The 15,552-nt window shown below is 37.1% G+C and overlaps 1 protein-coding gene across 1 annotated transcript; it reads left to right on the top strand.

The window, feature by feature from the left end:
• Positions 1-7,779: 7,779 nt before the first annotated feature.
• LOC133366071 (olfactory receptor 6B1-like) lies at positions 7,780-8,622 on the top strand. The gene has a single exon (XM_061588757.1). It carries the CDS (start codon positions 7,780-7,782, stop codon positions 8,620-8,622), a length of 843 nt encoding a protein of 280 aa, XP_061444741.1.
• The last annotated feature ends 6,930 nt before the right edge of the window (positions 8,623-15,552 follow it).

Here is a 15,552-nt window from a genome sequence, read left to right as displayed (position 1 = left end):
TTAATAATTCCTTTCCCATCGTTAAAGATTAAAACAACTTGCAACCATTAACAATTGTGTGAAAGTTGCTTAAGGTATTAGAATCTTTAAATACAAACTTTCCAATTGATTCCATTACATAAAATTGTGTATAGCACTCTGAAGACCTTGTTGATAAGGGAGTAATCAAAGGACAAATAACAGTACAATCCATTGTCTGTTGCTCAGAAGTAAGCCCCATTAAGTTCAATGAGACTTACTCCTAGGTGTGTAGGTTTGCTGCTTTAGGCTGCAATCCTAAATCTCTAATCCTTGCTGCTGGAGGGGGTGGGATGAAGCTTTCATGTTTCATGGACTTTGTCAGCCTCTGCTGGGGTCTGGGGAGCGTTGATGTTGTGCACCTATAATCCACACCTCCATCCCAATCAAAGGTTGCACCAAGAGGTTTCACATAGAAGACCTGAAGGGTAGGAGAACAAAATTTCCTGAAAGTAATATCTTACTATATCCTTGGCACTGTTGGATTCAGGCCCAGACCAAGGTATTTTTGCTGCCTCGGGAAAATGGCAAGTGCTTTAAGTTTTTTTTATTTATTTCAACACGATGAGGTTACAAAATAAAATCAGTTAAAATTAACCATAAAACCAGAACAACCTTGCTCAAAATGTTTGCTTAAATAAAGAAGTCTTCACCAAGTGCCAGAAGTTCAATAGGGAGGAGACCCGTATTATCATAGCCAAGTGGGAGTTCCACAGAAGTGGGTACCACAGGACTGAATGCACAGCTCTTGGTAGATGTGAGCTGTGCTTCTGAGGCATGGGGCACTACTAACAGCAACTCCCCCAAAAGACTTCAGTGATCCAGTGGGAGTATCAGGTGGGCTTTAAGATATCCAAGTTTTTAAGTGCCTTGTAAATTAATAGAAGAACCTTGAACTTGTTCTGGTAGATGGCACTCCTTCCCAAGTCCACATATGAAATATTTTAATTATTTTAAAGTCTATTTTAAAGTGTTTTTAGTACTTTTGTTTGCCACCCTGGGCTCTGGCTGGGAGAAAGGGCGGGATATAAATCAAATAATAAATAAATAAATATAAATAAATCTGACTAGACTTTCAGTTGAATCTTACTGCAACATTGTTGATGGACAGTGTTCACCACTGGAGCTGAGACAGCAAGCTAGTTCAGGCAATTCAGGACAGATCATTGAGCTTAAAATAAGGTCTGACTGAGGAAAATGGTGGCGGTAGCTCATCAGAAATAGCTGATGGAGTTTTTGCAGAAGTTTGTTTCTTCTAAAAATTCCCAAAGCACATGGAAAGAGCTCCTGTTACCTGCCCATCTAGAAGAAAGCAGGTAGCCACAATCATCTTTAATTTTTTCCCCCTTATTTTGCTACTTATTTTGAGAGGGGATGTTTATGTAAGTGTATGGTGGGGGGGTAGATGTGGAGGAGGAACAAGGGCTAACTGAAGAACAGGCAGATAGTGGTGCTTAGCGTATGTTTCATACAATGTAGACAAGGACTGACTAGGGGGTTTCTAGAATACTTTAGTATTATGATAGCAGAACTGAGGACAAGGTGGAGAAAGAGTGGAAAGGCCTGGAAGATCCCAGTCTAAGCTGAGGACATTATAAACTTAAAGTCTAAGCTGAAGATGCTATAGGCTTGTTCACACATTATACTGAACACAAGTACAAAATGTAGCTATACAAGCATAGGTGTTTGTGTGTAGTTCTTGATTTGTACAGCTCACATTTGTATACAACCAAGGGTATAGTAGGCCAGGGACTCAGGGGGTCTTAGACCCTTTAATGTTTGGGAGAGCAGGGTCCCTATGTCTCCAGCATCCTATGAGTCAATCAGTATGAAAGGAGAGTGTGTTAGCCACTGAGAAGAGTCTTCTAACATGCAGCAGTCTTTTTCCTGCTCATCTGGGGCAATCAGAACAAAAAGAGGTAAATCTTTTAAAAAGACTGTTCTCAATATCTAACATTCTGCCCTTTCACCCTTTATGACTGTGTGTGTGTGTGTGTGTGTGTGTGTGTGTTCAGGTGTGAATTTCATCCCATGAACCTTGGTATTCTTATATTTCAAAACACATTGTTATAGTAAGTCATAGTCAGCGCTATGTGTAGGATTTCAAACCATAGTTCTAAATCCATTGAACTATTTAGAAAGTAAATAAGTAAAGCTCAGAAAATTAGGCCTCTATCCTTAACCAAATACAGAAGAGTAGCAAATTCTCTGAATTGATTATATTAAATGCTACATACTTGAGTTAACCTCCACATCACCCTATCTAACTCAAGTTAGGCTAAACTTGATAAATTAACACCAAGGGAATACAGAGCAAAACTGAGGGAGAAGTTTATTCAAGACTTTGCTTGTTTCCCTTAACCCTGTTATCCCCCTCGCATCTAGAATTATGCCAGATTGGGGAGACTGCCCGCTAGTTAATTATAAATCAATTCATGCACTCATGGGTGAATTTTCAGAAGGCCAGGGGACTTTGTTTAAAGGAAAGGTATCTATCTAACCACTGCATCATCTATGAAAAAGAAGAGCAAGCTGTTACAGTTGTGCCATGGGCTGCATGAAGGCATTGCATTGTTAGATTTATTCGCAGAGCAAAGAATTTGAAACCAGCAACATGACTGCCTATGAATGTAAACTACCACACTTGATTCTGGAACCATTTAAAGCAAATGTGAGTTGAGAATTTATCAGAGCTTCTGTGTTCAGTGATGCAATAACTGAATGCACAAATGACCTCATCTAGCTAGCCAATGTCAATAATGCATGATTATGTATATAAAAGGGTTTTTATTTGTTTGTTTGCTTGTTTGTTTGTGGGAACATTAATGAGAATTGCAAGTAATCATTTCAATATAGGAAACAGATCTAAATACTTTTTTTCCTAATAATTCCTCCCTCCCATCTTTCTTCAACTGATTTTTATTTCCCTTATGGAAAATTATCTCAACAGATAATTAACAGATAATTAACAGAAATTGGTGCATAAAATATTGGTTCCACATGCCCCAAAAGGCACTGGACTTGTGGTTCACAGTTTGGAGCTCCTGAATGCCATATACAAAAATGCTTTTGAATGAGAGATTCACAAATTCCATTCCAACTGCCTCTGCAAAGCGTATGTTCAATGTATGAATGAACACAACACATACACCATATGCACCTACCAACTTCACCCCTAATATTGGTGTGCCTCCTACCCTGCAAGACCCACCAGCACTGGGAAGTCTGTGTGCTGCCAGACCTTGCCTAGAACATAGGAAAGAGCTGCAGATGCATGGGCAGTTGTATGCACATACTGTAGGTACCCCTTTATCATATTACACTCCAACTGTGGAAGTTGAGATGGTATGTGTGGAATTCTCCCTTCCCCCTGCACAACTTTTGAAGATAGTTGAAGGCTTGGCCTCCAAGAGGTCTTCTGTATCTTTAAAAGTTGTGCAGGGGGAAAGGAGAATTCCACCTTGTGGTTTTTCCCATTACAGAGTTGCAAGAACACCTGCACTTGGCTGACTTTCTCTTCTCCTAAAGATACAGGATCAGTCTCAGGCCATGAACCTGGCAACCCTAGGGGCGTGTGTGTATATGTGCATGTGTGTGGTGTGATAGGTAATTCTGAACTGCCTGTAAATTAAGACTGCTATTCTAAACACATTTACCTGGGATTAAGCCCCATTTAGCACAGTGAGATTTATAACTGAGTTGACATGAATAGGCTTCTGCTGCAAGGGGCATTAAGAACATAGAACAAGTAGAACCTTCTGGATCAGGGCAATGGCCCATCTAGTTCAGCATCCTGTTCTCACAGTGGCCAAGCAAATGCCTGTGGGAAACCCACAAGCAGGACCTGAACACAAAAGCACTCTCCCCACCTGCAGTTTCCAGCAACTGATATTCAGAAGCATACAGCCTCTGATTGTGGAGGCAGAACATAGCTATTATGGCTAGTAGCCTTTGATATCCTTATCCTCCATGAATTTGTCTAATCTTCTTTTAAAGCCCTCCAAGTTGGTGGCTATCGCTGCCTCCTCTGGGAGCAAATTCCATAGTTTAACTATGGGCTGTATGAAGTACTTTGTTTCATCTGTCCTCAATCATCCAGCATACAGCTTCATTGGATGTCCACAAGTTCTAGTGTTAGGAGGGAGGGAGAAAAACCTCTCTATCCATTCTTTCCATACCATGCATAATTTTATAAACTTCCATCATGTTATCTCTTACTCGCCTTTTCTCTAAACTAAAAAACATCAAATGCTGAAATGTTTCCTCATAGGGAAGTTGTTCCATCCCCTTGATCATCTTTTCCAACCTTTTCCAACTCTACAATATCCTTTTTGACGTGAGGCAACCCAGATTGTACACAGTATTCTAAAACAGTTTTGTCATGATATGGGGATCCACTATTCAGCGCAGGGAAAACATTTTGAAAAAAACTCATGTGAATGTAAGCTGCTGGAAATGGCTTAAGTAGCTCTTGGATCTTGCCTTTTAGGCTGCAGTTCTAAGCACATTCACTAGAAAATAAGCCCAATTGAATCCAGTAGGACTTATTCTGAGTAAGCATGCATAAAATTGCACTGATAGACAATTAATCTTGAATAATCTTTTATTTAAAAAAAAATTAAAGTAATTATTACCTTTTTATCCCATTTTTCTTCCTTCAAGGAGGCACATGTGAGGATATGAAGATGTGTCCCATATAGGCAGTGACCTGACCCAAACCTGCTTTGCTTCAGAATGTTATGTTTGGTTGTTTCATGCACATTTGTTCAACCCATGCCCTGAAGAGAGTCAGAATAATTTTTATAATATAGAATTGTCTTTGAAAAGTTTTGCAGAGCTTTTTCTTCTCTTACCTTGCTCAGTCACCTCCCATGTTCATATATAAGAAAGATTCAGAAAATTAACAATGCCATCCAATATGAGTCCACTCAGAAGCAAGGAATGAAAGAATCTGTCAATTTCAGTTATCTCAGTTTCTCATTTCTTCCAATATTAAATTCTCCACATTTTTAAGAAAAAAAACCCTCATGAAAGTTCTTCAGCATTTTAGTTCAAATTTCTCATAATAAACACATTTTGGTATGCAATTTTGACTAATGTACACTTTTTTGCAAGCATTTCTCCTAATGTAATGAATTCTATATGCTATTTTTAGTAATAAATTCATTTTTATGCAACTTCCTTAATACATGCATTTTTGTAAACATTGCTTGATTGGAGAACTGCATTGCAGCATTCAGAAAAGTGTGAATTTCAAAGGATGGCTGTGTTTTGGTTATCATGATGTGTTGAAAAGTGCAGATTTTCCAAATGATAGATTCAACTTTAATTTCAAACTGAATTGAATTTCTCCCCATCCCTACTGAGAAGGAAGTACCACTGAGTTCATTTATGTTTATTCCCTTATAAGTAAATATGGAATTGCAGCCTATGTTAAACTACAAGCCCTCCCTGGATCCCTCTTTACTAGGCAACTACCGGCCAGTCTCCAATATTCCATTTTTAAGCAAGATAATAGAGTGTGTGGTGGTCGCCCAACTCCAGAGATTCCTGGATGATCCGGATTATCTGGATCCATTTCAATCTGGTTTCAGGCCTGGCTATGGGACAGAGACGGCTTTGGTCACCTTGGTGGGTGACCTATGCAGAGTACTGGACAGGGGGAGTGTGTCTCTGTTGGTTCTACTGGACCTTTCAGCGGCTTTCAATACCATCGATCATGGTATCCTTCTGGGCCGCCTTGCTGAGATGGGACTTGGGAGCACTGTGTTACAGTGGCTCCAGTCCTTCCTGGAGGACCGAACCCAGAAGGTGGTACTGGGGGACTCCTGCTCGACCCTCTGGCCATTGACCTATGCGGTCCCTCAGGGTTCAGTTTTGTCCCCCATGTTATTTAACATCTACATGAAACCGCTGGCAGAGGTTGTCCGGGGTTTTGGGGTTTGGTGCCATCAGTATGCCGATGACACTCAATTCTATTTCTCCTTTCCACCTGAAGCCAAGGAAGCCGTACAGGTCCTAAATCAGTGTCTGGCATCAGTGATGGACTGGATGAGGGCAAACAAGTTGAGATTAAATCCTGATAAAACAGAGGTACTCCTGGTCAGTCACAGGGCAGATCAGGGAATAGGGATTCAACTGGTGCTGGATGGGGTTGCACTCCCCCTGAAGTCTCAGGTTCGCAGTTTGGGTGTACTCTTGGACTCAGCTTTGAATTTGGAGGCGTAGATTACTGTTGTATCCAGGAGCGCCTTTGCCCAATTAAAACTGGTGCGCCAGCTGCACCCGTTCCTGGAGCTGCCTGATCTGACTAGGGTGATGCATGCCTTGGTTACATCCCGCTTAGACTACTGTAACGTGCTCTACATGGGGCTGCCTTTGAAGACTGTTCGGAAACTTAAATTGGTACAAAGAGCTGCAGCCAGTGTGCTAACCGGGGCTGGTTACAGGGACCATACAACTCCCCTGTTACAACAGCTCCACTGGCTGCCAATTTGTTTCCAGTCACAATTCAAAGTGCTGGTTTTGACCTACAAAGCCCTATATGGCTCAGGTCCAGCCTATTTGACAGATCGTATCTCCCTACATGAACCTGTCCAGGATTTGAGATCTTCAGGTGAGGCCCTTCTTGTGCTCCCCACACCTTCGCAAGTACGTATGATGCAGACACGAGATAGAGCCTTTTCGGTGGCCGCCCCTAGGCTATGGAACTCCCGAGTGAGGTGCGATTAGCTCCCTCCTTGCCGTCTTTCCGGCGACAAGTAAAGACTGTTTTATTTCAACGGGCATTTGGGATAGAGAACGACCAAGATTAAATGTCATAGGATTGGTGACTGCAGTATATGATTTTATTATTTTAAATTGTCCGCTGTTTTTAACGTATGTTTTATGGTTTTTAATTTTTCTCATAGTTTAATTCTATTTTAATTGTATATTTCTATATGTTTTAATGGTGTTGTTTTTAGTTGTAAGCCGCTCTGAGTCCTATTGGAAAAAGGGTGGGGTAGAAATAAAGTTTATTATTATATTATTATTACATATACACAAGAATTTGAAATATTTTTGATATAGTGTTGGCCTTAAATGGTTGCTTAAGCTGAATAATATCAATGGTATAATAAGTGTTGGTACTTCATTCCTAAAACCTAGACATTAATTTATTACTAAAATGTATGGACATCCTAATTTATGTGCTTAGGATCAATGGAGTTAAACGGGAGAGTGCTTTCTTTGAGTGCAATCCTACCTCCCCCTCCCCACAATGTTTATGGTGGCTGGTGGTGGTGGAGCTAGGGTAGCACAGAGGTGCCTCTCCCATAGTCTCCCCCAGTAGAGAAGAAAACTGCTAGTGGAGAACTTCACCACAGTAGGGGGCCCTGCTGTGAAGACAACTATATCCTCTGCTGGTGTTAGAAAATAGAAAGTCCTGGAATTGGACATTTCTGGGGTGAGCACTAGTGACATTGAATCCATGTGTGAATCCCCCAAGTGGCCTAATCCTTGGGCTCCTCAGCTACATTTACCTGGAGATGGCACAGAGAAATGGAAGAAAGAACCATTCCTCCACCTTTACGTGATTTGACAAGGCTCCCTGGCAAACTAGGATGGCTCTGTTGGTGAAGTCTATGAGAGTTAAAAATGCTTACAGTTGTCTAAATTGTAACCCCATATGACTATTTTTCTCTTTATGTTGTACATTTTACTTTACTAAATCTAAATTGTATTCTTTAAGGTTTAGGATTCCATCAGTGGTATATACAGATGACATCTACTGTGGAGATGGAGAACAAAACTATCATCTCTGAATTCATCCTGCTGGGGTTTCCCGCTGGGCTGGAGATCCAACTTTTTCTTTTTGTTGTCTTCTTCCTCACTTATATACTAACAGTCTTGGAGAACCTCATCATTATCTCTGTAGTAAAATGTAACCGGAACCTTCACAAACCCATGTATTTCTTCCTGGGAAATTTGTCTTTCTTAGAAATCTGGTATATCAGTGTCACACTTCCAAAATTGCTGGTGAACTTCTGGTCACAGAGCAAAGTCATCTCCTTCCAGAGTTGCATGGCACAGCTCTACTTTTTCATCTCCCTTATGTGCACTGAGTGTGTCCTCCTAGCCGTCATGGCATTTGATCGCTATGTAGCCATATGTAACCCACTTCGCTATCCAGTCATCATGACCCATACATTATGCTTCCAGCTAGGTGTGCTCTCCTGGGTATGTGGCTTCTCCATCTCTTTTGTCAAGGTCATCTTCATCTCTAGATTGAGTTTTTGTGGCCCTGGAATCATTAATCACTTTTTTTGTGACATCTCCCCTGTACTCAACCTCTCCTGCACTGACATGTCAGTGGCTGAGTTGGTCGATTTCATCTTGGCTTTGGTCATCCTCTTGGTCCCACTGTATGTTACCATCTTGTCATACATATTCATTATCACTTCTATTTTTAACATCCCCACAACCCAAGGGAAGAAAAAAGCCTTCTCAACTTGTGCTTCCCACCTCACTGTAGTCATCATCTTCTTCTCAACAACAGTCTTCATGTACGCTCGGCCTAGAAAAATTCATCCCTTTAATCTCAATAAAATAGTGTCCATTTAATATGCAGTGGTCACACCAGCTCTCAACCCTCTTATCTATTGTCTGAGAAATAAAGAAGTAAAAGAGACATTGAGGAAAAATGTGGGTAGGAAATGCAGACTTGGCTTGGAATAATACTGCCCTTCCAAACAGATGGGTGGGATTCTCGGACTTCCCGGAAGTGAGTGCTCAGCTGGTGACTGTCTCTGAGAGACCTCTGCCTCAGAGGAAGCTTTTTTCAGTTTAAAAGCCAGCCAAGAGGAAACTTTGACTGGCTTAAATGTTCTCCAAGGTATAGGAGAACCGATCAGATTTTCCACAGGACTTCGTTGAGCTGTCGGCTGCTGGAATTGATCAGGAAATCCCTGAGATAAGTAGGCATACCAATCGGCTGAAGATGGAGTCAGGACTTCCAGCAAGCTGTGCTGGAAAAAAGTGAAGCGTTTTTTTTTCTTCTTAAAAAAAGTCCTTAACCAGCGAGCCTACTTCTGTCTAAATCTTATCATTTGGCTTAAATTACTACAATAAAAGGGATTTGTTTACGAATCAGCAACTGAGAAATCTGGGTGAGTCATACTTTTTCTCGTTTAAATATAATTAAGGAAGAAAGAAAATGTAAACAACTTATATATTTTTTTTACGACAAAAAGCTGGCCTGAATTTGGAGTTTTAAAGTTTAAAAACGGATGAGAGGTAATTATTATTTGATGGAAATATATTTTGGACTATTTTTCTCCTTGGACTATTTCTTTTTGGACGAATCTGCTGTTCGTATATGTTACTAATCGCTTGGTGTTGTGAACCAGAATTGTTTTGCATTCCTGGACGTAGATAAGAACTGTGCTGTGCTGGCCAGACTATAATAACAGGCCTGGAATATTAACTCTTTTGTTGGTGGAGGAAAAAAAAAAAGAAATAGACTGCCTCTAGGTTTTGGAACAGTGGTTAATATCAGAAATTAAAGGCTTCTTTCGAGAATGACAACTAAAAAAGCAACTAAGGCCCAGGAGCGAAGAGGTTCAATTGACCCACAGGAAGGGGCTATACCCCCAGATATGTTTCAAAAAATAATGGAAGGGATTAATGATATAAAACAGGAAATGAAAACTGAATTGATAGATATAAAAGACTATATTAAAACACAAGTGGATGAGATTAAAGGGACAATTGGGCAAATAAAGGAGGATGCAAAAAATACTAAAGAAAAGGTACAAATCTTGGAGAATAGAACAGATATATTAAATCTGGAATTAGAAAAAAACTTGGACTATATGGCTGTGACTGAAATAAGAAATAAAGAACATTGTTTGAGATTCCGTGCAATCCCTGAGGAAACAGGTGAAGACATCAGAGATAAAATTGTTAATGCTTTAGTAAAATTTCTGGATTTGAATGAAGACCGGATGAAATTTGAAATAGACAAAGTTTATAGAATTAATTCCAGATATGCAACAATGAAAAAAATTCCAAGAGATGTGCTTGTTCACTTTATAAAGAAGACGACCAGAGATATGGTATTACAACAACACTTTAAAAATACCTTTAAAATTGATGGTAAGGAAATACTGGTGATGAAAGAAATTCCTATTAGACTTTTACGTAAGAGAAAAGAATATGCTTTCTTTACAGAAAAACTTAAGCAATGCAAATGCAATGTTCCAGAAGGAGTGATTTTTACATTCAGACAACAGAAATATAGATTGAATACTGTTCAAAAAGCAAGGGACTTCTTGAGAAAAGCTTCAAAAGACATGGAAGAAGATAAACTCAAAGATATGGATATAATTCCTGGGAAACAAAGTCAACAAGAACATGCAGAGGAGGGGAAGGAAGATGATGGATTAAAAGGAGCATCAGGCACATTTTAAAATACACACTTAAAGATGGATTACAAATATCTAATTTGGAATATAAATGGAGCCAACACGGTGCAGAAGAGAAAGAAAGTGTTTCATTATTTGAAAAAAATAAAATTGGATATAATTTGTTTACAAGAAACTCATATTAAGAAGAAAGATTCCAAATATTTGATTTGTAAAAATTTGGGTGAAGAATTTATTTCGGCTGGACCAAAAAAAAAAAAATGGAGTTGTTCTTTACATTAACCCACAATTGCTTCCTAAATTGGTATTACTGGATGATAGTGGTAGATTTGTGGGGGTTGAAATTACTTTACAGGGTACAAACATTTTGATAGTGGGTATTTATGCCCCCAATGAAGATAAAACAAGGTTTTACACAGGACTTATGGAAAAATTGTCAGAGTTTTCATATGATCATTGGTGCATCATGGGTGATTGGAATGGGGTAATCTCACCAAAAATTGATAGACTTTCTGAAAAAAATATTAAAGAGACACAGGGTAAATTACCAAAGATTTGCTTTGAACTGATGGAACATTTAGAATTGGTGGATACCTGGAGATATATAAATGATAACGCAAAGGAATTTACTTATTTTTCAGAAAGACATAAAACATTCTCGAGGATTGATATGATTTGGATGTCTAAAATTCTAGCGAAGGATATTTTTTAAATGGATATATTACCAAAAACTTTTTTGGACCACAATCCTGTGATATTAACTTAAAAAAAAAAAAATCTTGGTTTTAGATGGAGACTAAATGAATCTTTATTACAGAATGATAAAGTAGTACATGAATGTAAGAAGAAATTAAAAGAGTTTTTTGAACATAATTTACATTAAGGAACAAATGAAAATATCGTTTGGGATACAAGTAAGGCATTTATGAGGGGATATTTTATTAAATGTAACTCTGAATTAAAAAAAAAGAAACAACAGAAAATGCAATTAATTTTGGAAGAAATAAAACAAAAAGAGGAAGAATTGAAAAAGAATCCAACTAAAGTTTCTATTGTAAATCAAATTAAAATGTTACAGAAGCAAGTATCAATGCTGACAGTTAGAGAAATTGAAAGGAAACTAAATTTTGCTAAACAAAGGACTTTTGAATTTGCAAATAAACCAGGGAAATGGTTAGCATATAAATTAAGAAAAGAACGTCAAAAAATATTATTTTAAAGATACAAGAAGGAGATGAGACGCTGACAGATAATGTAAAAATCAAAAAGATTTTTCATCAATATTATTCAACATTGTACAAGTGTCAGGAAATTCCATCTGAAAAAATAGAAGAGTATATATCTAAACAGAATTTGCCTAAAATTACAGACTTTCAGAGACAAGCTATTAATGGCCCTATTACGTCAAGAGATATATCTGAAGCTATAAACAAAATTAAATTAGGAAAGGCGCCAGGACCAGATGGGTTATCTGCAATGTATTATAAATGTTTGGAGGAAGAACTCTTGCTACCTTTACAGTCTACAATGAATTTTATTCTGCAAGAGGGAAAGATACCGGATAGTTGGAAAAATGCTAACATAACATTAATACCTAAAGAGGAGCAAGATTTAACTAAAACAAAAAATTATCGGCCAATATCTCTATTGAATAATGACTATAAAATTTTTACAATGATCTTGGCAGAAAGATTGAAAATAATATTGCAACAATTTATCCAGGAAGATCAATCAGGGTTTTTACCTAAAAGACAATTACGTGACAACGTCAGGAATGTCTTGAATGTGTTGGAATATTTAGAACAACGAAATGATAAACAAGCAGCTTTGATTTTTTTAGATGCTGAAAAAGCATTTGATAATTTGAATTGGAAATTTATGTTTCAGGTTTTGGAGCAAATGGATTTTGGAGACAATTTTATAAAATGGATTAGATCGATTTATACATCTCAGAAGGCTCAGATAATTGTTAACGGAGATTTAACGGATTCATGTGAAATGCAAAAGGGTACAAGACAGGGATGTCCATTATCTCCCCTTTTATTTATTCTGGTCTTAGAAGTGCTGCTTAGAGATATAAGGCAAGATAAAAGGATTTCGGGATTAAAGATAAAAAAGAAGAATATAAATTGAGAGCATTTGCTGATGATTTGATAATTGTACTAGAAAACCCTTTGGAAGGAATTAATGTATTGATGGACAAATTAAAAGAATTTGGACCGTTAGCAGGATTTAAGATCAACAATCAAAAAACAAAGATGTTGGTGAAAAATTTAACTTTAAGGGAACAGAAAGAGTTAATGGATAAGACAGATTTTACAATAGAGAAAAAGTTGAAATATTTAGGTATCATTATGACAAATAAAAATTCAAAGTTGTTTCATAATAATTATGAAAAATTATGGACAGAGATTAAGAAAGATTTGCTAAAATGAGATAAACTACAATTGTCATTAATGGGTAGAATATCTGTGATAAAAATGAATGTATTACCGAGAATGATGTTTTTGTTTCAAACAATACCTGTAATATCCTCTGATTTACCTTTTAAACAATGGCAAAAAGATATCTCTAAATTTGTATGGCAAGGAAAAAAAACCAAGAGTTAAATTTAAACTACTACAAGATGCCAAAGAAAGAGGAGGACTGGGATTACCAAATCTGAGACTTTATTTTGCTGCCTGCTGTCTAGTCTGGATAAAGGAATGGATTTTATTGAGGAATAAAAGACTATTGGATTTGGAGGGCCATAATTTGAAGTGGGGATGGCATGGATATCTATGGTATGACAAAGTAAAAGTAAATGTAGACTTTAACAATCATTTTATAAGACGTCCTCTGCTGAAAATATGGAATAGATATAAACCAAGGTTTTATTCGAAAATACCATTATGTGTCTCAAGTCAAGAAGCGTTTTACAGAAGAGAAATGGCTGGAAAAGAGAAATGGTTAACTTATCAAGAACTATTAGAAAATGTACATGGAGAATATATAATGAAAGAGAGAGAACAACTGACAAAGGAAGGATATAGTTTTCAATGGTTTGCCTATTTACAATTGTTAGAAAGATACAAAATGGATAAGAAAATGTATGGGTTTGAAATAAATAAATCTGATTTTGAAATAGGATTGTGTACAAATGATGAAAATATAATTGCGAAAATGTATAAACTCTTACTGAAAATGGATATGGAGGAAGAACAAGTAAAAGAGTGTATGGTAAAGTGGGCAAAAAATTTTGGTTATAACATACAAATGGATCAATGGGAAAATATGTGGAAAAAAGGCTTGAGATTTACACTATGCTATAATCTTAAAGAAAATTTCTATAAAATGATGTACCGTTGGTACATGACTCCAGAAAAGTTGTCAAAAATGTATAGTAATGTTTCTAATGTTTGTTGGAAATGTAAACAACAAGAAGGATCATTTTATCATATGTGGTGGCTGTGTAAAAAGGCAAAATCATTTTGGACACAGATAGGTAGGAAGATGCAAAAAATTCTAAAGATAAATATTCAGTCAAAACCAGAATTTTTTTTATTGGGTTTTATGGATAAACAAATAGAAAAGAAATATGGAAGAATAATATTATATATGATTATGGCAGCAAGATTATTGTATGCACAAAAGTGGAAAATGGAATCAACACCAACAATGGAAGAATGGCTATTGAAATTAATGGACTTAGTAGAAATGGATAAATTGACATGTCTACTTAGAGAAAAATCGACAGATACATTTCTTAAGGAATGGAAGCCTCTCTTAGACTTTTTGTTGAAAGATCAAAATAAAATGATGATATTGGGATTTGACAATTAACTAAGACAGCCTATGGAGAAAAGTGATCCTGTATGTATACATTAAGGGACAGGTTTGATGTATATTATATACTTATAGCTGATCTGTGACAAATCGGAAGTCAACTATTTTATTTTTATTTTTTTGTTGTTGTATTGTTATGTTTTTTGACTTTGTTTTGTTTGTCTTTTGAAAAATTTGAATAAAAATTATTAAAAAAACAAACAAACAGATGGGTGGGATTCTCACCCATCTGTGCTCTCTGCTGGGAGGAAGGGTGGGATATAAATCAAATAATAAATAAATAAATAAATAAATAAATTCTCTCATCTATAACCCTAAGAAGAAATAAGTCTCAAACTATGACGTTTCTAGTCAGGTCAGGGCTAGCCAGTTGGATAGGACATAACTGCAAATCAATCCACCCCACTAACTTGGCTCTTCCCTCTCTCCCTTTTCTATGGCTGCCTCTATGGTGAAATGGTGTTGGAGGAGCTGGTCTGGAGGGCCAGATGAAAGCCTACAGGACCTTACATTGAGTACCTCAGTAATCTCCATTCCCTGTTGCTCAGAAATATGTTTAGGCTGCATTGAGATAGCAGTTTATTCCATTTTCCTGGTGTTTCCTTACCTGATAATTTCTGCCTTTTTAAATAATTTTTTATAATAAATTTGTATTTGATCTTTCACACAGAGTAAGTCACTTCTGGAAATCTAGCAGAATATAGTGGAAGTTTAGCATTCAGTTCCATATTAATTGCTTCCAGAAACAAATAGTTTGAACCCCATTAACCCAGAAATCATGGGAGTAAAGAGGTAAAATTTGGGGTAGTATATCAACATACAATTCTTTCCCACTGTTTTCATGGGAGAATCATGGGGGAACAGAAATGAGCATGTGCAGAAACGATGGGGGAATAGTGACATGTCCAATGACGTTCATTGTTTTGTCACACCACATACACTGGTGTGAATGAAATGTAGCATGACATGGTGGCATATTGGTCAAAAAACCACAGTTCCATAATGCAACAGGTGCTGCAGTGTGAAAGAAATATCGGAAATCATGATAGAAGCACTGCCATTACAATCAGTAAAACAAATGCAATAAGCCCCATGTCTGAATGCAGCAATATACAGTAAGCTGCATCTTGTTGTTTTGTAACTTTTATTCAGATCTCCAGGAAGAGTTGGTTGATCAAGTAACAATTCTGTATCCTGGAATTATATCCTAGTCTGCATTCTACTTTTTTCTTGTTTGTACAAATATTACAGAAAACTGTAAGCTAAAAATTTTGTTTTTAGCCATGAAGACACAGGGTAAAAT

This window comes from Rhineura floridana, chromosome 11, assembly GCF_030035675.1.
Source record: "Rhineura floridana isolate rRhiFlo1 chromosome 11, rRhiFlo1.hap2, whole genome shotgun sequence".
In the NCBI taxonomy this organism is placed as follows: Eukaryota; Metazoa; Chordata; class Lepidosauria; order Squamata; family Rhineuridae; genus Rhineura; species Rhineura floridana.
Note: the sequence above shows the minus strand (reverse complement) of the source record. Positions and strands in the feature narration are given on the sequence as shown.